This window comes from Phallusia mammillata, chromosome 7 (assembly GCF_965637545.1).
Source record: "Phallusia mammillata chromosome 7, kaPhaMamm4.hap1.1, whole genome shotgun sequence".
NCBI lineage: Eukaryota > Metazoa > Chordata > Ascidiacea > Phlebobranchia > Ascidiidae > Phallusia > Phallusia mammillata.
In genome coordinates this window covers 15,704,555-15,731,804 of record NC_137258.1, presented here as the reverse complement: position 1 = coordinate 15,731,804, position 27,250 = coordinate 15,704,555, and the positions used below count along the sequence as shown (strand labels likewise).

At 36.3% G+C, this 27,250-nt stretch overlaps 4 protein-coding genes across 5 annotated transcripts; 1 reads left to right on the top strand and 3 right to left on the bottom strand.

Annotated features, from left to right (window-relative positions):
* The first annotated feature begins 226 nt into the window (after positions 1-226).
* LOC145237879 (ADP-ribosylation factor GTPase-activating protein 3-like) lies at positions 227-15,986 on the top strand. Of its 2 annotated transcripts, XM_080100867.1 has the most exons (14): positions 227-459; positions 533-651; positions 767-977; positions 1,034-1,244; positions 1,331-1,447; positions 1,585-2,004; positions 4,057-4,180; positions 4,251-4,398; positions 11,859-12,082; positions 12,433-12,544; positions 13,984-14,019; positions 14,315-14,388; positions 14,518-14,656; positions 14,951-15,986. In XM_080100867.1, the coding sequence occupies exons 1-14, from the start codon at positions 394-396 to the stop codon at positions 14,960-14,962; spliced, it is 2,013 nt and encodes a 670-aa protein (XP_079956993.1). In that variant the 5' UTR covers positions 227-393; the 3' UTR covers positions 14,963-15,986. The 2 variants fall into 2 exon arrangements, with proteins under 2 accessions (XP_079956993.1, XP_079956994.1); XM_080100868.1 differs by lacking the exon at positions 13,984-14,019 and having other exon boundaries at positions 277-459.
* A 107-nt stretch (positions 15,987-16,093) lies between these two features.
* On the bottom strand, positions 16,094-18,706 carry LOC145239038 (uncharacterized). Its single transcript, XM_080102327.1, has 6 exons — positions 18,637-18,706; positions 18,135-18,316; positions 17,876-18,008; positions 17,473-17,627; positions 16,317-16,484; positions 16,094-16,153 (listed from the first exon to the last, which is right to left on the bottom strand). Exons 1-6 carry the CDS (start codon positions 18,704-18,706, stop codon positions 16,094-16,096), a joined length of 768 nt encoding a protein of 255 aa, XP_079958453.1.
* Positions 18,707-18,808: 102 nt separating this feature from the next.
* LOC145239618 (uncharacterized) lies at positions 18,809-23,184 on the bottom strand. The gene is made up of 6 exons (XM_080102981.1): positions 22,925-23,184; positions 22,382-22,548; positions 22,124-22,256; positions 21,489-21,640; positions 19,991-20,158; positions 18,809-19,299 (listed from the first exon to the last, which is right to left on the bottom strand). Exons 1-6 carry the CDS (start codon positions 23,097-23,099, stop codon positions 19,231-19,233), a joined length of 864 nt encoding a protein of 287 aa, XP_079959107.1. The 5' UTR covers positions 23,100-23,184; the 3' UTR covers positions 18,809-19,230.
* Positions 23,185-25,466: 2,282 nt separating this feature from the next.
* Positions 25,467-26,944, bottom strand: LOC145238159 (DNA-directed RNA polymerases I, II, and III subunit RPABC4-like). The gene is made up of 4 exons (XM_080101236.1): positions 26,804-26,944; positions 26,420-26,566; positions 25,738-25,830; positions 25,467-25,662 (listed from the first exon to the last, which is right to left on the bottom strand). Exons 2-4 carry the CDS (start codon positions 26,538-26,540, stop codon positions 25,640-25,642), a joined length of 237 nt encoding a protein of 78 aa, XP_079957362.1. The 5' UTR covers positions 26,541-26,566; positions 26,804-26,944; the 3' UTR covers positions 25,467-25,639.
* Positions 26,945-27,250: the final 306 nt, after the last annotated feature.

Genomic DNA, 27,250 nt, shown 5'->3' with positions numbered 1-27,250 from the left:
TTAATCCAAAAGTATAATTGTCTTAAAACTGACAAAATGTATTAGATTTTTACCAACGTACTTGGTCCGAAAAAATACTTATGGCTCGAGTTTCAACTCATAGTGGCCGAAACTTCAATTCTATGTTTGTTCGTATTTGGCCCACACTGATCTGGATCAAAAATTTTATCAGCTGTAGGGCATTTCTCCTAAACGCAAGGAAGCCTGAATGGAATGGTGTTTGTTGTTAGAAATTCTCGTTTGGACTTTTGTACAGGATATGTACTGGTGTTTAAACATCGAAAACTAGTTTACACAGAGTTTAAACTAGGATTTTTTCTCAGTTTTTATTTGTTTTGTGTTAAAAGAATATTTGGATTGGATTCTCGTTGTTTAGTTTCACAAACTGTTAACATGACTGCCCCGTTAGAAGATATAAAAACCATTTTCAAAAGACTTCGTTCAGTGAAAACCAACAAGGTAAGGGACTATAAGGTTTAACCGGAATTCCATAATATTAAAAAAATAACAAAACTGTGTATTGCTTTATCAGACTTGCTTTGACTGTGGTGCCAAAAATCCAACATGGGCTAGTATCACATATGGAGTTTTTCTTTGTATTGATTGTTCAGGTGTTCATCGCTCACTCGGAGTTCATTTAACATTTATAAGGTAAATTATATTTCTTTAAGAAACTTGCTCAATTTTATTGACTGGATTATTACATTTTACATGTCTTATTTTACTTCAAAACATTGCAACATACCAAATGCTAAAATTATTGCAGGTCAGTTGAACTTGATCAAAAATGGACTTGGGAACAACTTCGCTCAATGCAAGTGGGAGGAAATGCTGCTGCCAGAGCCTTCTTCCGATCGCATGGTAGCTCAATTTCCTCTGATGATTTACAAGCAAAGTACAACAGCAGGGCTGCTGTATTGTATCGAGGAAAACTTAACACTCTTACCACGGAAACAATGAAAAAATATGGATCTACAGTATGTGCCTCTGCTCAGATTTTATTTTTACTCGTTTGATATCTGCTTTTTTCTAGGTTTTGCACATTCCATCAAAAATGGACGATCATTTAACCAGCCAAAATAGCAAATCTGCAGAAGAAGATTTTTTTACCAAGTTCAGTGGTAGCTCACTTAGTCCAGCAGCAAAGTTGGGTCCCACCAATGGATCCACAACCAATGGAGCAAGCCCAGGATTAAAGACAGTCACATCATCACCTGCTATAATGTCAATGAAAATTGAAGCAGGTATACACAATATATATAATTCCAAAAAATGCTTTAATAGTAGTTACCGTGTTTTTATTTTATTTTTTTACAATTGCTTTTAACAGCTGAAAATGATCAACTATCCCAAAAGGAAAATGCTTTTTTTGAGAATTTTACCTCACAAAAATCCACCTCTCTAAAATCTTCTCCTGTTACGAACAGAAAAACTGAAACTACATCAGGTATATATTCGTTTTGTCTTTTGAGTGTTTTTTTTCTCCTTGAAAGTGAATTGCATCACATTGCTAAAAATGTAACATGCTGTGATTATTTTTATGCCTTCAATTTAATGCAAATACTGATATGTTTTCAATGGTAGCACCCACAAAAGGACCCAGCATTGACAGTGCTTTAACATCATGGAACAGCTCACTATCTAATGATCAATCTTTGGCAAAACATGATGAAAAAGAAGTGCTCTCCCCAAACACCGTGCGCTCCAAAGAGGATGAATTCTTTAGTTCTTTGGGAGTTCCTGCACCTGTTGTTAAGACATCTGAAACTTTGGTACTCAAAGATTCCAAACAAGATTCACCAGCACCTGATACTGAAAATAATTCTGAGGAATCTGATGACTGGCCTGATATGGGTGAACAAGAAACTGAAAAAGCAAACACAGTAATTCAAAAACAAGAAAGTGTTAAGCTTCCCAAACCATCAACAGTTGTGGAATCAAGTTCTGTTTCTTTGGCAGCTCCAAGTTCAAAACAGTCAAGTCTGCTGTCCAAGAAAAAAAAAGGTAAGAAAACTGGTGATTTTTAGACCTTGTTTGACATGCCTCATAAACAATAGTCCAAACAACCTTATCAATAATTAGTTGTCCAAAACTGATCCTCTAAATCAGGGCTTCTCAAACTGTGGGTTGCGACGGAATATTATTTTGGGGTCGCGAAACATTTTGCCAGAAACTTTTTGCGCGAAACATTATGTCAGTCACAATAAATGGTATACATGCGTACATTTATTGTTTACACATCATTCCCGTGTAGAGGCTATACCAGGGGTGCACAACCTTGCGGCCGTACAGAGACGAATTTGTGCGGCCGTGAACATGTTTATTAGAAAAAATGTACTGGCGGCCGTGGCGTAAATAAATAAAAAACTCTTTTGTCAAATATTTTGATTTTCAAACTGCTCCAAACACCATTTGTGGAACTTAAAAGAGTTTACCAGCCTAATCGATATAGGTGCCAGACTTTTTTCATGCCTACTGTGTGCAAACAATGCGAAAAAGCAGATACCACAAACGTCACAATATAGATTATGACGTCATTAAAGCTAAGACTGTCAATTTGTGTATCAAGTTTTAAATTAATTTCGGCTTTTTAGGTGCCATTAGGCATTAGATAGTGTATATATATATATAATATATATATAAGTATTTCTTTACATCAGTAATTTTAAAACACAAGCACGCAGGCAACAAGCAGCCGCAGGTGAAATAAAGATCTGTGATGCGGCCGTCATAGCGAATGGTTGTGCACCCTATACCCATCAAGGGGTCGCGTAGAAATTTATGTTGTAAAATGGGGTCGCAGAGCAAGAAAGTTTCAGTAGCCCTGCTCTAAATGACCCAGTCGTTCACTCACCACCCACCTAAGTGTGACATTTTAAATGGCTACACTAATTTAGGCAAATGACCCAAGAGTTTCATGCTTTGTTGGTTGTGGCAATGCAAAGTATCATTTAGGCATTTTATAACTTGTAAATGGATTCACCCATTTCACAACTATCTTACTTGCAAATATTTGTTTTTGTATGGGCAGGTTAAGGTTGAAAATTTGCGTTGTTATTTTTTTTGTTTTAGACCCCATGGTCATTTTTACAGCTTTAAATATGTGTTTAAACAGTCATACCTAGACACACAAGAGGTCCCTGAGTGTGATTCCCTGGTTTACAACTGTGGCTGCTTACAGTGGGTATAATAGCTGTTTTTGCGCAGCAGTCAGTAACATGTAGTTTTCAGCCACTAAGTTATGATGTGCATTTTCAGTTTCAGGCAAGCCTACATACGCTATTATTATGGGTCCCTTTCCTAATAAGTTATGTAAAATGTTGTATAACATAAAAATTAACTGCAAGCTACTGAAAACCTCGCCAAATGCCACATGGATGGAGGCTACTACAAGTTAACATATTCGTTTGACGAAATAAAGTTGACTCAGAAACAAATTGTTTGTTATACCATCTAGGTTTTCTAGGAGATTTTTTTGCCTGTTTTAGCTAGAGATTAATTTCTCAAGAGGATTGGCAGTATTTTTTTCATACTTTTTTGCTACCTTTGCAAATTCACAAAGAAATAAAGAATATGGACAAAAAGTTTAAAAGTTTAGGTGGATGCTTTCTGCTAACCTATCCTTGGAATCTAAAAATAATCTTATCATGTTAATTCCATTACTAATTGGCACATATATACACAAGGGTTCATTGGGTTTGCTTGCAATAACAATTATGTTAGTTGTAAAGCCATGTTTCTAGTTTTGCATAAAATCATATATATATATGCATAAAATGATGTTGTTGAACATGAAGGATGAACTGTTGTAACAATCATTGTGCTTAGCCACCATGCGGGGAAAATTTAAAAGTTTGGGTTGATGCTTTTATCAGATTTGTCTTTCGAAAATCTAAAAATAATTGCACCATATTAATATAATATATTATAGCCTATTTCAAAATACTGTACATGTGTGTAAGGACCTATTTAATGACACAAGGAATGTGTCAAACAAATTGGCAATATTAGGTACATGTAGGAAAGCCACCTACCTAGCTTATTGTGTTCCTTTAGGTGCATCATCCAAGAAAGGTGGTTTTGGAGCACAACGTGTGAAAACCAACTTCCAATCATTGGAAGCAAGTGCAAAGAAGGCGGAAACAATCCAGGAAAGCTTGCCAACAAAATCGAAAGAACAGTGGGTTTTTTGTCAAATGTAGATTGTCCATGGCAATTTTTAACATATACACCATTTTGTGTTAAAACAGTGAACTTTCTACAAGACTGTCTTATTCTGACAACAAGAAATCTCCGGGCAATGTCACCAAACAACAAAAGGAAGTTTCTGAAAGACTTGGAATGGGAACAAGGACCACTAACATGTCTCACACTGCAGCTATGCAAACTATTCAACAGGTACTAAAATGTCAGTTTGGTGCTAATTAAATTACAAGGGAAATTTAACATGTTTGCCAAGTCATTAGTTTATTTGATAACTTACTATGGGTCCCCTTTCCTGAATCGGACATATATTGTTCACTGCTTATAAAACCTTCTCCAAATCTGAAAATGTGCATGCTAACTTAATAAAAGCACACAGCAATGGTGCACAAAAACACCTGGTTTCTAATCACCAAAAAGACTGTGTAAAACGCCTCTTTATTCTTGAAGCAGAGACCTCCCCCTCTGCATGAAGTCGCGATAATTGAAACCAATCACTTCACTAGTACTTCTGTCTGTTTGACTGTCCAGTGTACCCATAATATATTGTGTACAAATTGTGGGCTGTCAAGGTCCGATCAAGCTAAAATTGTAAATAACAAGTTAAAGCACATTAGAGCTTGTACTCCTTACTCAAAGGAATGTTGAACCTAAAAATGTATACTTCGGAGTTAAGGGGTAAAAAATGGGTGAAATCAACTAAAGCTTACAAATTCAAGTAATATACTTTACATCGCACCGGCCAACAAAGTATGAAACTCCTGGATGATTTACTTGAGTAAGCCATTATTATGGGTCCCCTTCCCTGAAGGGGACACATATTGTTTTTGTCCGTATTTATGGGTCCCCTTCCCTGAAGGGGACACATGTTGATTTTACTCGATTTGTTTTTTTTCTTTTTTGTTTTTCTTCCCTGAAGTTTGTCCACCCCACTTTGCCATGAAATGTTTGATGGATTTCGATGAAACTTTCAGAGATGGTAGATATGGTTATGCAGATGTGCCATCTACTTCGTTTGACTTGATAACCCCAGTATTTACCCCGCTAGACCCCGAAATGTAAAACGTTTTTGTAGGTTGCTGCGCACCACAAACAGAAAATTTCTTTGGTGTAATAGTATAACATAGGCAACAGAACATATGGTACTTGTGTTTGTGCAATACTTGGTGGACGGTTTTGCACATGTCAGTCAGAGGGGGTGTGAGCAGCCTTATGACGTCATATGTGTTAACGAATGTTGATAATGACGCCTCTAGTGGTCAAAATTTTAAACATTGACCGATTTAGATAAAATTTTACAGGACTGTTGCTTGGGTCATTGTGGTTTCATATTTTATACCTTTATGTGTAAAACCCCATCAGTTACCCCACTAACCCCGTAAAAATGTTGAAATTTTTAACAGTGTTGGAATTAAATGAAATTTGGACAGTTTGCAGAGTTTGTCATTTATAGGTGTCGATTGTTGTGTTTAACCCTGAAGTCCCAATATTTACCCCTCTTGCCCCCTAAAATGGGGGAATTTTTTAAACAATGTCTGAATTGGATGAAATTTGGACAGCTTATAGAGTGTGCCATTTATAATTGTTGATTGTTGTGTTCAACCCTGTCTTCCCAACATTCACCCCACCAGCCCCCCAAAATGGGTCCATGTTTTTAACAATGTCTGAATTGAATGACATTTTGATGGTTAGTAGATTATGTCATTTTTAGGTGTCGATTGTTATGTTTCACCCTATAGCTTTAACATCTACCTAACCAGCCCCCTAAAATGGACGATTTTTTAAAACTGTGTCGGAATTGAATGAAATTTGGACAGCTTGTAGAATTTGCTATTTATAGGTGTCGATTTTTGTGTTTCACTTTATTTTGCCACTATTTATCCCTTCTTTTCTATAAATAGAGCACTAAATAGGACAAACTTCAAACAATGTGTGAATTGAATCAGATTTGCATTGTTATTACTTTTAATAGCATGATTATTTAAGCGAAGATCTGACCACAGTTTTTCTTAAAATACCAAACTTTCTGATGGTTGTCTTTTGAAATGCATAGTTTTTAACTTTGCATGTGTGGGGGACCCATGAGTTTCTGCCTGCAGAAACAACTAAGGTTATAAAAGACAGTGGGTGGTATGGGACCCAATATAAAAAAGTGTAGGGAAAATATTAACGTTTCAAAACAGGTTATAGTGTATGTGCAATTGAAATATGTGCTGAGCCACCCTTCTAGTTTTTTTTCGTTTTTTCTTTTTTTTCGTCTAACGCGGATTTGTTCCCACGTTTTGGTCAAGAAAGAATGGTTCAAACTTTTTCAAATTTACACACATTACAGATATTGGTCTAAAGATGGTCCATGTGAATTTTGACCCCGTTTGATCCCTCGGTTCACCCACAGGCCCCCGAAACGTAAAATTTTTAACGCTGGTTTGTAATGCTCGTGTGGTAAAGAAAAAGTGCTTCAAATTTATTCAAATTTGGACATATGTTAGTTATTAATCTGAACTTGATCCTCCTGAAGTTTAACCCCGAATCACCCAGCGATTCACCCACAGGCCCCCGAAATGTAAAATTTTTAACGCTGGATTTATCGCTCATGTGGTAAAGAAGGAGTGCTTCAAATTTATTCAAATTTGGACATATGTTAGTTATTAATCTGAACTTGATCCTCCAGAAGTTTAACCCCGAATCACCCAGCGATTCACCCACAGGCCCCCGAAACGTAAAATTTTTAACGCTGGTTTTTATCGCTCGTGTGGTAAAGAAGGAGTGCTTCAAATTTATTCAAATTTGGACATATGTTAGTTATCAATCTGAACTTGATCCTCTAGAAGTTTGACCCCGAACTACCCAGCGGTTCACCCACAGGCCCCCGAAACGTAAATGTGTCTAACGCTCGTTTGGTCAAGAAAGACACTGTAGGCAGAAGTACCAAGAGAGTAACTCACTGGTTTACGATAGCGGGAGGGCTCAGCTTGACGTCGGACAGACGTTTTACGAGACGTCGTTTCAGTGATTAGAAATCAGTTGTTTTGCACAGCTATGTCGTTTTATTAAGTTATCACTCACATTTTTGGTTTTGGCGAAGGTTTTACACCTATGACGTGTTTTAAACCTAATAACCGTGCTTCGGTTTTGTATATGTCAAGCAAAACTTTGTTAATCAAAGTAAACATGAAAAAATGAACTTGACTTTTTTGCAAAATAAATGTTTTTTTAAATGCTCGTTGTCAGGTTGGCCGCCGCATGATCACGGGTTACTTAAGGTCAACTAGTAGGTATTACAAACACTGTTCAGAACTTTCTTTCGTCAAAAGGTAGCGTTTTTTTTGACAATCAATTTAGGAGTCAATGCTCAAGACATGTAAAAATTAGGCTTAACGCAGGGGTGCAAAATTTTTTTACGAATCTGGTAGCGCGCCGAAAATTTTAGTAGCACATACGTTTTGTGTATGTGTCTTTTTCTACCCAATGCACAACTATTTTGCTACTAATAGCTATATCACAGGTTCCTATTTTACAAACTGCTACCAAATGTCTCAAATTGTTCACAATGTAACGAATTTTGATTTATCTCACAATATCCCATTTGCTTGTGCCTGAAAGTTTATGGCTAAACTTTTGAACTGAACAGCTTGATGATCGGTCTTAATTGTGAATGACGTCACTATCTCAATTGTTACGATGTTTGTTGCCTGACATTTGGCATTGTTTGCACATAACACCGTACAAAAAGTCTATCACGTATTGCTACCGAGATCCCTTTAGTAGCCCCGCAAAATCTATTTGTACCAGTTTTATACCCTAAAAAGTAAGTTATACTTCCATATACAGTTTCGCGGCCGCACTAATTCGGCTCTGATTACGCATATGACGGCAGGTTGTGTAGCACTGTGCTTCCATCATCACGACATAGCCTGTTGCCATAGGTTTTGGTATTGGGGTTTGCCTGATATCCAGTTTTTAAACCGACACCTGACGAATCGCCGTTAAAACTGGTGATTCGGCAAATCGGTCTTTTGGATCTTCTCTTGTTCTCTGATAGAAGCAGCAAACGTTCAAACCCGACGCAGAGATTGTGTTGCAACGGCAACTGAGTCAAAAGCCCGTGTGAAGTGATTGTTTACAAAATTGCAGAAATAGCAGGCTGAAGCACGTTTTACTCGTTTATTAATGTTTTGAAAATTTGTTCCGATGCCATAAAGAGTAGCGATGCCACACATAGCATCAGGTAATATAGTATTATCGGGCTAACCATAAATACAACAACATGTCTTGATTTATGTGATGAAGATTGGAAATTATTACCTCAAGTTTATTATGGGTCCCCTTCCCTGAAGGGGACGCATCTTGATTTCACTATTTTATTTTATTTTATTTTTCTCCGGTGAAGTTTGTCCATGCACTTTTGGCATGAAATCTTTGGTGAATTTGGATGAAACTTTCACAGATGGTAGATATAGTTATGCAGATGTGCCATCTGCTTTGTTTGACTTGATAACCCCAGTATTTACCCCGCTAGAACCCAAAGTGTAAAACGTTTTTGTATGTTGCTGCGCACCACAAACGAAAGATTTCAGTGGTAGAATGGTATAATAAAGGCAACAGAACATAAGCTACTTGTGTTTGTGCATTACTAGGTGTGCGTTTTTGCACATGCCAGTTGGAGGGGTGTTAACAGCCTTGTGACGTCAGAAGCGTTGACGAATGTTGCTTATAGCACCTCTAGTGGCCAGAATTTTAAACATTGTCTGAATTGGATAAAATTTTACATGACTGTTGATTGGGTCATTGTGATTTCATATTCCATACGTTTGGGTGTTGAACCCCATCAGTCACCCCACTAACCCCTAAAATGGGTCAGTTTTTTAAACATTGTCGGAATTAGATGAAATTTGGACAGCTTGTAGAATTTGTCATTTATAGGTGTCAATTGTTGTGTGTAACCCTGCTAGAGGGGTATCTAGCCCCTTAAAATGGGTGAATTTTTTAAACATTGTCCGAATTGGATGAAATTTGGACAGCTTATAGAGTGTGCTATTTATAGTTGTTATTTGTTATGTTCAACCCTGTCCCCCCAACATTTACCCCACTAGCCTCCCAAAAAGGTTATTTTTTTAAACAACGTCAGAATTAAATGAAATTCAGATAGCTTGTAGAGTGTGCCATTTATAGGTGTAGAATGTTGTGTTTTACCCTGTAGCTCTATCATTTACTCCACTAGCCCCCTACCATCATGTGAAATTTGCAATTAATAGGAGCCGATTGTTGTGTTTTAGCCTATTTTCTTACTATTTAACACTTTTTTCTCAGATAGACCATAAAATAGAAGAACCATCAAAAATGTATTAATGGAATGAGTTTAAATAGTTTGTACTCCTTATAACATATTTATTTATGTAAAGTACCGATCACTGTGTTTGACCTAACAATACCAAACTTTCTCATTGTTATCTCTTGAAATGCATTATTTACAACTTGTGGGGGACCCATGAGTTTCTGCTTGCAGAAACAACCAAGGTTATAAAAGACAGTGGATGATATGGGACCCAATATAAAATAAGTGTAGGAAATGTATTAATGTTTTAAAATAGGTTATAGTGTATATGCAAGGGAAATATGTGCTAAGCCACCCTTCTAGTTTTTGTAGAAAACTTTATTTTGCCAAAATATTGCGTCGCTACAAATGTAGTACTGCAGCTACAAATCCGCTGTAAATGTTTGTGCGGCGTGAGTGACATGTTGTTGAGTGCATGTGTGTTGCAAATTCTTTTTGAGACTCACATGTGTGATTGCCTCATACGTATGACGATTAGCATGTGCCTTCACATTCGCCCCCAACGTGTAAGAATGCTTATTATAAGAGTGAATGTTCTTTTTAGGTTATAAAAGAGTGATGACAGTCATGTAATGTCAATTGATGAAGGCACCTTTTACACAGTTACCGTAGCATCGCGATAATGCCTCATAAAATATGGGACTAACGTAATTCGGTCGCGGCTTAATCCAAGCGCCAAAACAATATTGGCAAATCGTTGCCTGATCTTTGTTTTTCTGCTAGTTGTGCCACTGCATCGGTACTTTATTATTATTCTGAGAAAATTATTTAAAAAATATATAGACCACCTATAAGCGTGACCACAAATTGCGGTCGCGCAGGCAAGTTTGTTGGTCGCGCGACCGTGCGACCGCATTTTTGCACCCCTGGCTTAACGGTATTGTTGAACACTCGGCGTGCTATTGCAAACGGTGTCAAAAGGTCAAACAGTCGTTTGGCGTGTGTACCCTGAGAAGTTACTACAGGTCAATGGTACTCGTTTTGCGAAACAAAGTTAAATGAAAAACAATTTGTTATGTATACACTTGTAGCAAATTGCTTTTTAATTTAAAGTGTCTGTAACACAACTGTTACAGCTTTCTAAAAAAATTGTGTTCAAAACCCGACCTTGGACGACAATATCTGGGTCAAAGCAAGAGAGTAAATTAAAGTATTTGTTACGTTTTTTTAATGTTTTTGTAATTATATGACAATAATAGTGCAAAAAGAATACGAACAATTTTTTTTATTGTTGGGTTAATGCTTTCTAAAAATTTGTCCTTAAGAATCTAAAAATCACCGCAACATTTGTTTACTGTCAATTCGCACAAACATGCGTGTGGGGACCCAATCATATGTGTAGATCAAATGATGTGTATAGTAAATTGGTAAATATCATATAGAATATATAAAATGGAAGTATATCAGAAAGCCACTCTTCTAGTTAAAATTTTACGTTTTGGTGGTTTTGGGTGAAATGTTAGGTCATCCAGAGTGGAACAAATCAATCAAAAAATTGGACAAACTCAATACGATTACCCTTACAGCCCTAAATTTGTGTAAATATGATAACTTTTGTTTCCTCACTGTCGCTCTTTTCCAACAAGGCGCCATGTAAGTGATTAATAGGTTTATAATTGAGTCTCTGCTACATACATGACTTTGCATTGCTCTTGCGAAAATTTTGCTGTTATGTTTTAGATTGTCCTTACAAACTGTAAAGCAGGGGTGTGCAACCTTTTTCGGCGGTGGGCCATATAACCAATTTCGGACATCAAGCGAGGGCCACACAATTTTTTTCATGTACCGTATTTACATTTTTTACACTACTGTTTGTGTGGCTTGCATTATAATTCATGTCGATATTATTTCCACACCCCTGCGTTTTGTTTTATTTTGCTTTTAAAATCAACTTTAAAATGTTAGGTGCAAGTAAGTTTCGTCGCAACACTGCCTTTCACAACAAAGTAATTGTTTACTAGACATAGAGGTATATTACGTCACATTCGGTATAGATACACAACAAGCACCTAGTACGAATCGAAGACCATAGATCTGGGTGAATTAAGTTCCATGCGCTGGTTTAGCTTATTCTTGTTACATATAGCAACAATTTACCGAAAATTAATCAGAGTGTTGTTGAGGTCCACACTAAATGGCTTGGCGGGCCGGATTGTGGCCCACCCCTGCTGTAAAGGGTAGTGGTTGTTACATTTATAATTGGACTTGGTATTCTGCTGCAATATAGAGTAATTGTGTGCTGTACAGTTGTTTGTTTTGCAGCAATAGTCCAAAAAGTTCCAGGTTTAGTTCTACCACATTTTTATGTTGTCATTGACAGGAAAATCCAAACAGCCGAAAATCGCGTAATCAGTTTGGGGGAAGGAGAAAGAATCGATATCTGGATTACGATGATAGTAGTGATAGTGATGGGGAAGTAGATGATTTCTTTGTTGTCAAAAAGTCACCATCATACTTGCAAGACATCAAGAGTGACTACAGTAAACCAAAAAATACTTGGTCAAGTGAAAACAATGGTAGTGGAATGGACTCATACAGATCAAAGTGAGTTTCCTGCATGTTATTGATTAGTTAGAAAAGTCAGTGTTGCAAGAAGTAGAATGGGGAACTTATCTAATTCACCAAAAATATAAAAAAATAAAGGAATTCCTTTTTACCCTTTTACAGTATTGCTAGGGCAACAGATTTTTATTTTTCATTTGGACATTTGCTGTAAAAAATGTTTGCTTGTTTTGTAAAATTGTTTAAACTGCACACTCATTTTTCATCTGTGATAATGCTTAATGCATGCGTGCTTGACTCAACAGGCAAGCAACTTGATCAGAAAAAATGTTGACATACATTACGGCGATTGTGCTTAACATTTTTCAACATTATAATAAAAAAAATTGCAGGCCATCCAGACCTGACACTCTGAACACTGGGATGCAAAATGACATGAGAGATAAACTGAAAAATGCCAAATCCATCTCATCAGACATGTTTGAAAACTCGGCAGACATTGAGGTAAGCATATTTGTTTACTGTTCTGACAATTGTAGATCGTCACTACATGCACCACATTGTTGCAAATTGCCCCTTGGCAAATTGGACCAGTTGGTTTCATCAGAAAAGAAGAGTTTCCATTTTATATGTTTACTAATTAGGCATTGGATATTGTGAGGCAGCAACCTCACAAAGCCATGCACAGACGAAGAATGACTGTTGCTGGTTTGGTTGTGCCTTTATCTGATAATGTGCAGGAAACAGAGGAGGTATATTTTCCACAATCTGGGGTGGTTGGGATAATTAGTTTAGCTGAAAAGTTCTTTTCAATCTTATATTTGAAAAGAAAAATTACTAAACCTATTCTAAAGTTTGTTAGTACAGTACCTCCAAATTGTGCTCTTTTGGTTTTGTCTTCAGAAATATGAATTAAACAGGTGGTGGCAATGTTAACAAATTTTTTTATGCACATTTTTGTTGGTTAATGTTTATCATACTGCTACTTTATACAGTAAGAAAGGTACTGCAAGATTTGTCACAAGATTAACATAGCTATATATTGTATATCTGTTATTATAGTACAATAGTTACATTATAATGCAATGAATAACATTGCTTCCAATCCATCACATAGTCTTGTCAAGTTGCTGACAAGTAACACAAGTTTAGTGTTGTTCTGTAGCTGTGGGTTTCCCAGATTTTTTTGTTTTAGCTTGCAAATTGTTGTCATAGTTAAAACCAAAATCAGTCTATTGCTGATACACTAAAAGGTCATCAAGGACGTGTTGTTTGATTGGCTACCATGCAGCCCTGAGGCTGTTGCATGTCAGGATCAGTGTTTTTAGATAGTATTTTCAAAAAGTGCTACAAGAAGTAAAAAAAATACAACCTAAAAACCAAGCCAAATTATACTGTATAAAATAAGTTGTAATGACTGGAGCAGGTCAAAATGATTGCAAGATAAACAAAACTAGTGTCATCAAGATTAGTGTTTATTGAACAAAAACGTTAATACTGACAAAAAAGACTTCATGTTTCATGTGAATTAAGGATTTATAAACAGGTGTTACTGATGTAGCTTCACTGATGATGGCATAAGAATTTGCCAAAACGTTAAATAATAAAGCATGTCGCTTTTTGGCCTGTTTGGGCCAGTATGTTCAGCAATAAACTTATGAACATATCAATGTATAGTGTTCAAAAGTCTTCATACTATATTTGCACATCTAAAAGTTAACAAGATTATTACTAACTTAAAAGGTTTAGTTCAGCAAATGTGCCCTTTTTTTCTTTCCATGGTTTTGGACTTTAAATCTGCTTTTATATTAAATTGTGAAAATTAATTCCAAATACTAACAATGCATATTCTTGTCAAAGGACTAACATAAATTTGCTTGAGATTATTATGCTTAATCTTAAAATTGTATCTTTGATATTTAACTTTTTTTATTGTGAACAAGTCTCAGCATTTTTCATGGAGCAGTGATCGTCCACAGGTATTATGTTGCATGGAATTGAAGAAAAGTGGCCAAAGCTCATTTTATGTTTTATGTTTTTATCCTCATTCTGTGATTGTGTCATGTGTTCAAAGATTTTTGGTATTTTTGTGCCCAGAAATGGAAAAAAAACTAGTGATTGTAGATAGAACATTATAGAGTATACATTGCATGCACAAACAGAATTTATAGAATGTAAGGTGGTGGAGGAATGTGTACAAATCTGCATATTAATACTTACGGCTTACAACACACTTATGTTTGATTATTTAAGTGCTTAATAATATTTTATCAGGCCCGAGCTCGTTTGAACAAGTTTGAAGGGCAGTCTTCCATCAGCAGTGATGCATATTTTGGCAGAGAAAGCAAGTATGTTCCCAGTTTAAGTGTGTCATTATTATCATGCCTCTTCAATAGGAATATTACTTACTGGTGTCAAAAATACTAAATTTATCAATGCCTTCATGCACAGTTTTGTAATTGGTTTATGAATGTTAGAACTTCCTCACATCACACCTCATCACCCAACCTTCCCTCACCAATCTTATCTACTGACATCACCCAGCTTCGAGAAGGAGTAAAAAACATGGCAGGCCGTCTATCAAACATGGCCAGTGATGTCTACAATGCCATACCGGTATGTAAAGCAAAAGTTATATGAAACTAATTCTTTTTATTTATCTGCCCTATTTTTAAGGAACATGTTAAACTGTGCGAACAAACGGTAAAAAATCCATTTCATCACTAAATCATTTGTTTGTTCCATGCAACGTTATTCTTTAGCAGTACAATGTTATTTTTTAAATGCTACAAAAAGGGACTGGTTTGAAAGCTAACTCAATGCATAAATTATATGTCACCTGAATTTTTTAAAAAGCTATGTGAAGCAACCTGTATATATACTTGGTCTGAATTTCTGTTTTCCTTGCAGATTAACAGATGAATAAGCATTTTATTGAATTTCATGAAGAATTATCAGCATGAAAAACAAGCTCTGGGCCAACTACATCATGACACTTTTTTGAATGCTTGCTGCTCTGCTTTGTTGAACTTACTCCTACAATTTTATGCTTGTTACAGTTTTTGAGATTTTTATGACAAACCTGAACATTTTCATGTTGTCTTCCAACAAATGTTTGATGGAATTTATATCTGTGTGTATGAATTTAAATCCTACTGTAATTGTTGAATTGCCAGTCATGTAAGTGATGAAGCCTGGAAGTAAAATTCTGTATATTTGGTCATAAACAGCACAGCGAAGATTTGTTTCTTTAAATTGCTTTTATTTTTGCCAATTTCATCTTTTAGGCTATTTTATTTGCTCTTGTCAACCACTTTGTTGTACATATGTTTAAGCCCCCCATGCCTGTTTATTTTATAACGGCAAACTTTTCCACCGGTTCGGAAGGCCATTCTATCATTGCTGTTACTAGTAATAACATGTTTCCGGAAACATACTACTGAATATATCATTGGACATTTGAAAAAAAAGCATATGCTTAGCAGCCTTATATGTTTTCTTGCAACACGTTATGTTTTTTTAGGTGAATTTATACTTAATATTGTTTTTTTGTTTGTCAAAAGCTGGGTGTGCTTAAGGTGCTATATATGTGGTATTAGGGAATCGTGCATCGCGTAGAAGACAAGTGCCACACATTCTTGTTATTTCCTATTTATTCTGCGATAGGACCAACATAAAACAATCGATGTTAACGTTCTTTAATTACGGCGTCGAGTCAAATTCGACTGTGAATAAGTTGTCAACAATTTTAGGCAGTCTATTGAAGTTTTCTTTGTGTATCCCTTACGTACATCATGTTTGGTCGCAATTGAAGACCTATTTTCGTGTATACTTGGAAACTGCGTTTTGTGGAAGAGAGAAGGGTTATTTGATTGTACGTACAAGAATTGTTTTTGTTATTTATCTTTTAAGGTGACAAATAAATCTTGTTTAGGCTGTGGAAAAATGTTTTATGAACGTGGTAGCAGGTACGACATGGACATATTCCTATAAACACACACACACATCGAATATTAATCAAGGCATACAATCAAGGCAGACTTGTAAATTTTGTTAAAACCATCCGTTGCGTGGCCGGTCGTCCACCTTGAACATTCGTTTTACTAAGTATATCTGCAAAACAAATAAGTTTGGGGTTTTTATCGTACTGATAGTTAAGTTATGTACAACCAACATGCACTACAACAAGCCATTTTCACAGAAGACGCGCCTTTTAAAAAAACTCTTATTTGTAATGTAGCTAAGATTTCTAAGCAGTTACATTAGTGGTACTTGCCTGACCAAAAGTTACCGACAGGACGAGACAGATCGTAAAAAAAGAAACGACTGTAATCATTTTGTTGTTGTACTGCACAATATTCCAATCCTTGTCACCATAAACTTTTTCTTTGATGATAGCAAGCTTCATCAGGGCAACATCACGAGCTCTTTGGTAGAGGTTATCCTGGATTTATTTATGCTTAAACTTAAGTGCTTAGAGACAGCAGTATTTAAACGTGCCACCAAAATGTAACAAAAAAACTTTTCATTTCTCAATTTTCAGTTGTGTTCTTGTATCTAATGTACCACTTTGACTGATACTTTTTCAGTTGCGTCGTATTATACAGTAAACATCGCAACAAAACAACAAATAACTTAATTTCAGCTTTCAAGTTCGCTTTACAAGTTGTCCAATTCATTGTTACGAGATAGAGCTTCGCAGACGAAGTTAATATTATGTTTTCATGTCGCATTTAGATCCAAAATATTACAGCGGGTAAGGGAAAAACACTAGTGCTGCACCGAACCCGCCCAAACCTCAAAAGATTCGGACCGAAATCGAATATTCGGCCACAATACCGAATAGCCGATCCAGGTACTTAACTTAATACTTGTTGTCATAATAGATATTTGGAGTAAATTTATATGTTGGAAATACAAGCAAACTGGTTCATGACGCTCCGACATACCTTTTTTCAATGGCATAAGCTGCACAAACCAAAAAAATATTGTGCAGAGAATAACCGTTCGTAAAAATAATGCACTTCATTACAGTTCAATTTGTCGGTTGTGAAACTTTAGGTTATTCGTAAAAGATACACGACCAGTTGTGTATATAGCTAACATGTGGGCAAATTTACTCCCAAAAACAATTTAGCTTACAATATTACGTTCAAATGTTTGAACCCCAAAGTTTCATTTAATTTCGCCAATCAAAGTGCGTTTCCGATCACCAGTTTGTAACATCAGTTATGCGTTTTTTTATGCCCTTTGTATTTTTTGAGGCACTATAATGACGTCCATTACTGGGGTCTTTCGTGTAACAATTGGTTGGAAAACTTATGTTTTAAATCGAGTTTGCTCGCCGCCAATCCACCTGCAGCCACAAATCGAGCTACCAATTTATGAGGCTTAATTTAATTATTAGGCTATGTTATGATAGAAAAACTTACATATATGTTGTACATGGTGTCGTTTTCGACATTTTCTTGATATTTGTAGTGGAAGTCCGTTATATCTTGGTGATGTATGACAATTATCTCCAAACGAATTGTTTTTTCGTTGCTGCTGCCGGGAACAGTGTTGTGAATGCAAAATTCATACGTCCCTACCATGAACACAAAAATATCGTGTGAATTCGAATCCTTTGCCTGAAATATTGTTTGGGTACAAATTGTACGCATTGCAAAATTAAGACTGGGAAACGTTCTATCATAAACATAGTTGGAAAAAAGAATTGATCATGTTTAGATTTGAATTAACGTCTGAGTGTCTAGCAAAACGTTTACTGCGAGAGAATTAGTATCTGTATGAAGTGTTGGCTATGTAGGCTACACTTCATTCACGTTCACAAACCTGGTAATGTACAAGTGTGATCAAAGTCAGCTTTTTTTCCTGGTTCTTTCAGCATTTCTACAAGAGAGCCATTGGGAAATCTTAAACTTGCTTGCAGCAAACCGTTGGAGGTAACTGACGGTTTAGTTTCATCCTACAGCATTTTATGAAGTTTATTTGAATTGCACTTCCCATCACTAAGGACATTGTGGAAAATTATATTAGGATAACAGATAGTAAATTACAGTAGCCTAACTTAGAGAAAGTAGTTCATAAAAACCTGGAAAGAAGTGAGAAGCTGGGCATCCTCATCACACTCTTCGTAATAACACTCTTCTGTACTTTTAGGTATGGTTATTCTGACAACGAATTCATGAGTAATGTCCTTTTTCATCAACTTTTCAAAAAACTTTTTTGCCGATGCGGTGTTGTACATTTTTTCATAATGTTCGTGTTCAGTTACTACACACAAAAAAGACTGATAACTTATTGAAAGCTGATTAATTGCTAGTAGGCTACCAAGCTCACGTAAAATAAGTGCCGATGACTAAGCCAAGTAGGTCAACGTTGATTTACTTTTGGTAAGTGACAACTTTGAAATGAATTTCAATTTTGAAATCAATACCGCAAAAAAGCATAGTTTTCTGTCGCTCTTGAAAAGCTTTTAATATACCAAACTACGCGTGTTTCCTGCGCTGAATTCCTTATGGAAGCGTCCATGAATAACTTCTTTTTAAAAACATATGTTTAAAGCTTGTTTACTATAGATTTTTACAGCTTACCATGTCCTTTTTGTGCAAAAACGATGTTGTAGTAGCAAAGTAGGAAAGTAAGTCCGTAAACGAGATTCATCTTTAGATGTTTTTATTCCTTATCGTATATTTACTTGTTTCAAACAAAATCAGCCCGTATGAGCAAAACCTTTATCCCCTAATCAATACAAAAAAGGCTTCATTTCTCAAAAAACCTGTCACACTTTATTAGAACGCAATACGACTTAATACATAAAAACTAACAGTATAAAACGCAGCCTCGTGTTCAATAGAACGTCTACATATGGAAGCTTTGATTAACGTCCGCTATACAGATGGAAATTGATGGGAAATTTGCTTGCAGATACAATGGGAAACAACGATTAGTGATAAAACGAGACAGGCTCAAACCGGGGTGATTTTTGTACAGTCGTAACTCTTTAATCAAGGAAGTCAAAGAAAAAAAAGTAAAGAAAGGCAGTTGTTTGAAAAAAATCCCGCATTTAAAAAAAACGAATAGAAGCAAAATTTGCCTGGCAGCATAATTACAAATGTTGAAACAAAGCGATTAAGGTCTGGATGTTATGCAAAGTTATGTTTGTTATAAAGGTTGTTCTTGATTCATCACAACTTCACTGTTGATCCGTTTCTGTGCCGTGTATCAACGACAAATAAACGCTTGAGGTAATACACCTGTAGAAATGAAAGCAAATTATGGTATCAGATTTACATCGTCAATCAAAACAGATGTGAAACAGTATACACCCTACAACAGTGCTCTTTAACCGGGGTTCCGTGGAACCCTAGGGTTCCGTACAGCCCTTACAGGAGTTCCGTGAACTAGTCGCACAGGGGTGCACGGCGGTTTGGTGTAGCAATTCAAACAAGAATGATTCATAATGTCATTGTTGTGAACAGAAATGCTGGCCTGTACGATCTATTTCAGTGCTCTTCAACCGGGGTTCCGTACAACCCTTACAGGGGTTCCGTGAACGTTAAGAGTTACACAGGGGTTCACAGCATTTTGGTGTAGCAATTGTTGTGAACAGCAATGCTCGCCTGTACGAGCTAGTTAACCTTGGTTACACCATTGATCAATTGTGACATAATAAACACAGTTTTGATACACTTTGGCTAAGTTGCGAGATAAATGTACAAACGACCGGTCCAAGTAACATGGCAATGCGTTCAGTGAATTGTTTAATTGAAGTCAACTTTTGCGCTTGGGGTGTGTTAAGTGAAATGTATGTTTTTTCTTTGATACTTGTATTACATTAAAATTATTTTATGGGGGGTTCCGCAAAGTTTGACAAAACACCTTGAGGGTTCCGTGCCACTAAAAAGGTTGAAGAGCACTGATCTACAAATAAGTGTGATTCATTACCTGGCCGTACGTCACTATGGTGATTACGATGATCATAAAGATCGACACTTCAAGTACAAGGTCATTGTTTGATCTTAGTAATTCCCAATCCCGCCGGGCCAAATTCTTCTCGTGTCTCACAGCAAGTTTCACCATTGCCACGTCATGGAACACTTGGTACATCTTGTCCTGAAAAGGTATTTAAATACGTTCGAAGTGTTACAATTATAGATTGTATGAGATGGAGGTAGTTTTCGGAACAGCAGTAGTCAGTGGCGTATCTAGGATCGTTTTTAGGGGGGGGGGGGCAATAATACAAAATCATTTGCGCCACCTTGCGGCGGAAAATGCGCCACCTTGTGGCAGAAAATGGTTTTTTAAGTGGTACGCGAGTAGCTTTCGTTTTTTTTTCACAAAAATTTGGATTCACAACTTTCTATTTTGTTTATCTGGTTTTGTTTACAAAAAAAATTCCCCAAGCCTCCTCTTATTGTTACGTAACTATTTCTGTTGTTTCGTATCATTACGATCTACAAACTACAGGTCATGTCAATTGCCAACAAGAAGCACAGTTGCTTTGAAAAGCCGTACAACGCTGTGGGACAGTGGGCGTTGATTACGGCAAATGATTGCTCAGCCAATTGGTGGACAGTAAACAAAAGCAAAAATATCATTAAATTTGCTTTAGTGTTATTTTAGTAGGCCAATATTATTATTCTTAATAAAATATGATTCGATTAAATAAGTTGTTCTGCAAGAAGTGGTACGCGTGGCAGTACAAAGCGTCGAAGTGGTACGAGATCGAAAAAAGGTTGGGAACCCCTGCGTTACGCACATTGCTATTTACAGTTTTGTCTGAAATTGCAAGATTCAATACTAAAACAGCCGGTCAAAATTTCTTGAGGGGGGGCCATGGCACGTTGTCCCCCCCCCCCCCCCCCCCCCCTAAATACGCTACTGCCAGTAGTTTATCTAATCCAGGTCGGGAAACTTTTTAAACGCCGCGTGTCAGTTTACTTGTCAAATTAAATGTCAAAATGTCAAGAACTTCGGATGCAAACATTTTGTTAAAAAAAAAACTCAACAGTTTTCTATTCTGAAGATGTAATTGTGTCAAACTGTTCTTGAATGTGCTGTCGAAAATCGCATATCGTGACATAAAAACACCCCCCGCACACAATAGGTTGCTGACTTGCTGATCAATGAATGACTTGGTCGGCTGTTTATATCTTCGTTATTATATCTTTGGGTGGTTAACTGGTCATACCGAGTGAAGAATTTGTGCAACTTTCGTATGTTTACAAGGCAATGGCTGTTGTTTTTCAGCGAATGCAATCGAATTTACTGACAAACACATATTTTTTCCCGACATTACAATAAAACCTCGACTATAATTGTTTAATAATTTAACTTTAATTACTACCAGTTAACTGTGCAAGTCTTTAAGATCATCTTGTTTGGCCTCCTTTCGATAAACACCGTATTTTCTGGAAGCAGCAGCACTTAAATAAATTCTTACATATAAATTGTAGAAGGTGTCGGTTTCGTTGTCTTCTTGGTGGGCTCGGTGAAAGTCAACAACTTCCGAATGGTGAAGAATCATTAAATGCATCTCGACTTTTTTAGCGGTCAGGGAATCAACAGTGTTTTCAATGCAGAATTGGTATAACCCTAAAACAGGAATGGACAAGTCACAGGTTTGGGTATAGGGTTAATACTCGGACCGAAATTGTGTAGGCAAAGAAATGCGACCTTTAAAACAATTGCACAGCTTTTGTTTCAAATATATATATTTAAAAACTTTTAACTAGATATATAATCGTTCATGAACAAAAATGGTATATTTATTTTAGTGGCATTTTACCTAAGCTTTGACAAAATATAGCCTATTTTTACAGTACTAATTACAGTGTATATTTGATAACTATATGAACACTTCATTTGACTCATGTATTATTCTGCTGGTATTTTAGAACCTAATTGGCTAAATTGCTTCTGACAGCAGAAAAAAATTGATAATTGTGAGGCTAGATGGCGTCAATTTAATCCTATTTTTGACGGAGAACAGTACACAATTAAAAAATAGCATCCCCTGACCACATTTTTAATGCAATGCTCTAATATGACAGAAGAATTTGCCTGAAAAGTTTGTACCTTCAGTGGGACAATACAGCTGCAAACGACCTTCAATCGCCGGCTCTTTTAACCATGTGGCAAGGGAGCCGTTAGGAAATCGTATACTGGCACGAAGAAGGTTCTTTGACTTTACAGATCCGGGTGTTTCTGACTAAGCAAGAGACGTTCGATTAACTTTAAAAATTACATAATGTTAAAATTTTACAGTTTAACCGCGAAATTCAAAAATTCTAACTTCAACAGAATTCACTTCTTGTTTTAAACACAGAAATATACCTGAAAGGAGGCCATAAGTTCCGAATTTTTCTCGCAATCCTCTTGATAGCAGTCGGCAGTTCCACGCGGAACGTGAACGGTTGCTCTAAATTCGTGAAAAGTAATATCTTTCATCAAGTTATGAAAAAACTCTTTGGCTACAGGTCTGTTGTATTGCTGAAGATGATCTGCAAAAAATGTCCAAAATACAAACCGCGTTTAAAAACAAACCAAAATTCACTTTTTGGGCATTGCCGTTACAATTTACGACAGCAGGCTAGCATGTCTGATAGCTGAATTGGTTATTTGTTAATTTAAAATTAAAGCTGTGAAATTTACTGTTTTTTCGCACGTATATCGTTTTGCATATTTGAGTTCATACATATAGAAATTGATGTTCTTAATTTAATAGTAGCTTTGTTTAAAAACATACTGGGAACTTATATGTGGTGTATATAGTACGATGCAACCGTTTAAGCAATATATCAAAGAGATAACAACTGAATGGTCTGTAATTTTAGACGCAATTCAGGTCAGGTTTAATTTTCCGTCAATCATTCCTACCATATTCTTTCCTATCTTTATTTCCATCCAGGCGTTGCGAATCTCTTTCATCTCTCAAGTTATTTTCCTCTCTTGCTACAGATTCCCGTGCCTCCTTTACACCTAATTTTTCAGCTTCTTGACCATGAACGTACAACAGCAGGCTCATTAGCAAGAAAAACTTTAAACCATTCATTATACCAATCTGATTGTCCTAATTACTGAAACAGACTCAATAGTTAAAATACTTCATCCATATCTGCGGTTTTGGAACAATTCTCTTTTGGTTTCACACCGACTTTATGCAACGTGTCCATGTATTAACAACTAACTGAAGCCATATGGGAGATGGCTGGAAAAACTACACTCCGGAAGCTGGCCAGCCTGTGATACGACAGCGTCAGGCGTTTTAATATTCCACGGATAGCACCGACAAACTAATTCACAGCCTAACAGTAGACCGCGGTATATTGTAGTGCTTAACTGTTATGACATGACATGTGTTTTCCTCGACAAACGCAACCAAGTTGGCTAAGTTGTTCGCTTAACCGTCTTGCGCTCACAAGGCATATTTGTTTCATTTTTATCCTTGGTGGGGTGGCCAACTTTTGAATGCATCATGTTCACAAAAGTCCGCCATCAAGCTTCTTGTTTCATTGCAAGTAAATTGAATAATTTTAAGATATTTGTGACTTAGGGACAGAAGTGGGTAAGACGGAAATCGCAGATGTAATGATGGGAAATAACACTAGTTATTATTCTGTCTTTTTTATGTCAGATGTTATTGCTGTATAAAAGTGAATTTATACCAACAACATGTGTCACCTGGACCAAACAAGCAGCGCTTCTTTGTTTGCACACATTAGTAACATTTGTTTTATTTTGTCCAGAACCGCATTTGGATCATTACTTAGATATGCAAGAACTACTTTCAACTTTTGTTTCAAATTACAATGTGTTGGTTGGGTTTAGTAGAAAAGAAGCCTAAATTAATTCTTTACGTTTATTAAGGGTTTGCTGTTAGTGGTGCTGTTGCAAACTGTTGGTATAAAATAGATTTATAATATATCACTGGTATGACAGAAAGGGCACTACTGGCACATTTTTCTAGCCGTCATATTAGATTGCTTAGGCAACCCTTTAATAGGCCTAATTGTATAATATGATTCCATAACAATTTAGGTTCAAACAAAATAAGCCTTCTTTGAAGATTGTGAATTGGACTGACTCTAGTCCAGGGGTATCAAACCCGTGGCCCGCTACATAATTTATGCGGAACATTTATTATGAAAAATTTGCATTTATTGTTTGCTTTGTTTCTTTGTTAATAGAGTAGTTATACACAACTTTGAAGTTACTTTTATTGCGTCCCAATGCGCATTGTTACGCATCACAATTTTCATATTTTTATGTCACAATCTGACTCGTGCTTCAAGAGTCAGTCAGTAATATTTCTTGGTTCATTGAGATACATCTGGTATCAGAGACTCGCGCAAAACGCATTTAACAGTAAAACATCTTCCGCACTCTGCAGTGATATAGATTATGCCAAACGGGAAACAAAAAGCAAGTAACGCTAACAGAACTTTCCAAGAAAGGTTGACATGTGACTTTAAATCAGGGAGTCGAACCGCTTGCCATATGGGTTCAGGTTCGGTTTTGGTTCACTTGGTTTTGTTTTTAAGGGTTCGGGTTCGGCTCCGGTTTTAAAAAATGTATATTTTCGGGTTTTGTTCCGGTTTGGGGAAATTATCCGGTTTGCGGTTTTTGAACCGGTTCAAATTTGTATTTGTTTCATTAAATGCAACCCATCATCTACCTGGCCTAATCAAACTCCAAAAGAACTTTGCCAATGCACTATTATTTTTGACACGCCCTGTAAGTGTTATCTCGTGTGTTCTTCAGTGCGCTGTTTTTAAAAAATCACAAAATTTAGAACAGACTGCAATTTTTACTGGTTCGGTTCCGGTTCGGGTCCAACGCCAAACAAAATATGGGGTTCAACTCCGGTTCGGGTTTTTAGAAAATCGTAATTGGCGGTTCGGGTTCGGGTTTAACGAAATTAACCGCTCAAACCGGTTCGCGGGTTCGGGTTCAGTTCCGGTTCGACTCCCTGCTTTAAATCCCCTGCGAGATCAGTAATTTCTGACAGCCATACGGAAAAAAATCGCTTCGCATTGCTCCATCGTCCATCTCACCGAATATTGCCAAACTTGTTAGAGAAAAACAGTGCCAAACTTCACATTGAAATCTCGACGTGTGGGAAAAACTTTGTTGACTTTACTATATCTTGGTGTGGTTATTGTTCTTATAACTGTAAACGAGGATAATACACATTTCTAAGATTAGAATTTCGGTGTAAGGATTTTAATTAGAAATTATAAGACAGCTATTTTTACGATTCCAAACTAGCAGTTAGCCTGTAACACTTAAGTGGCCCGCGCAATCATTCGTAAACCGCATGCGGCCCTTTGGCCAAAAAGGTTGGACACCCCTGCTCTAGTCTATCAAAACAGTGTTTCTCAGCGATTTTTGCTCATGCCACCTCAGATGTGTACACCAATTTTCCAGGACCAGAATGTTGTATTTAAAAAGGATGAAAACAAATTCAACACACAGGTGCAAATTACCAAGTTTTGAGGCATCAAAATAAATGCCCAAGCTTCAGAAAAAGTGTTTCTTCCATGTGAAAAATATGGTTATATGCAATTGTGTTGCCTGGCCAATAGAGAAACATCATCTGGCATCAAAGACAACCACTAAACACAAAACAAATTCCATCCAAAACATTGTTATGTGATTTGCATTGGCATTAATATAATGCCATAACTTACTTCTTTTTGTTCTTTTTTTGTACATTATCCGACAACCACACTCTCTGCATCGGATTGGGTCTCTTGCACGAATTTCATTTTCCTGGTGACATTCTAAATGTACGTGGAAAAATGGGAAATGGATTTCAAAGCATTAGATACAATAAAAGAAATGATTACTCAATATGTGAGTTATTGCTAGTACAAAATATATCAGTTGGTCATACAAATGCACATTTTTGGATGAAATGTTTGATTGGTTTGAGTATGAAACCATTGTGTCTTTAAGGCTGCATTATAGTTGCACTAAATTAGCGCATTAAAAGAAAATTTCCATAATGGTCTATTGCAGTGGTTCTCAACCCTTCATGGACTGTGCCCCTTAAAAGTAACTTTCGGACCTCATTGCACCCTTCAAATAACCAGGTAAGACCTGTAGCTCCCTATTAAAAATGTAGATGGCAAACTCAACTAAGTCCAGGATCTATCAGCACAAGTATTTTTGCTACATATAGGCGAACAGTATAAATTGTTTGAGATGAGTTAGGGCCTACAAAAAGGATTTGGTTGTGTTGTACTAAAAATAAATCTGGATATCTTAAGTTAGATCTTTTAAAAGACGTAGAATATGCATCATTCATTGCATTAAAAACTCATTGTCAAGAACAGTTTTAAAATACAATATACATTTCTTGGTAATTACCTCCACAAATATAAACCATTGCCTTTGGTTGGCCGGGAACTGGAACTTCTCCTGGTCTAGGTGTACGGCCCGGTGTTCGACCGGACGGGGTGCTCATCATTGAGTTTGGAGTTTCTGACATTTTTACACCTATTTTTGGCACATCTGCTATAATATAAGTACACGATTAAAGCAGTATCAAGCACTTATAATTCCGGATGCAATTTTTAATTTTGATAAAAACTTATTGTGAACATATCTTACGTAAATATGAAACTACGACTAAACGTACAGCACAAAAAAATGCTTTCAACCGAAAATAAATAAAAAATGTGCACACTTTCAATCTTTTCTGTATTTGGACACAATTAATAATATATTACGGTACATGATTAGGTATATTACATTGCAGGTTGGAAAATTTCTCTCTTTTCCCACAAATCAGTTTCCCATTTCAGAAAATGGAGAAATACACAACATTTTATATTTTCCTTCGTCACAGTGTTGTGATTTAGTACATTTCATTTTCCACAAACCAAAGTCTAACTCTAACAACAATAAAAAAAAATGTAAACACTATTCATGTGTTTTAAGTGATGACTTTGACCTGTCCATTACGGTAACATCAAAACAAAAGTCCCTCGTTATGTTCTTCAATGTGTTATGTTTAAGTGATTATGTCAAACCATAATAACGGAGCTTAAAGATCCGTAATTCTTCTGATTTCATAAATAGTTTCTTTAATTGTGTGGAAACTAATTCACATATTTGTGCTTAAAAACACTTTAAAATATTTTCGGGAACATAATCAGAACTCCAATAACAAAATATTGCTCCAATTTTCAAGTCTAA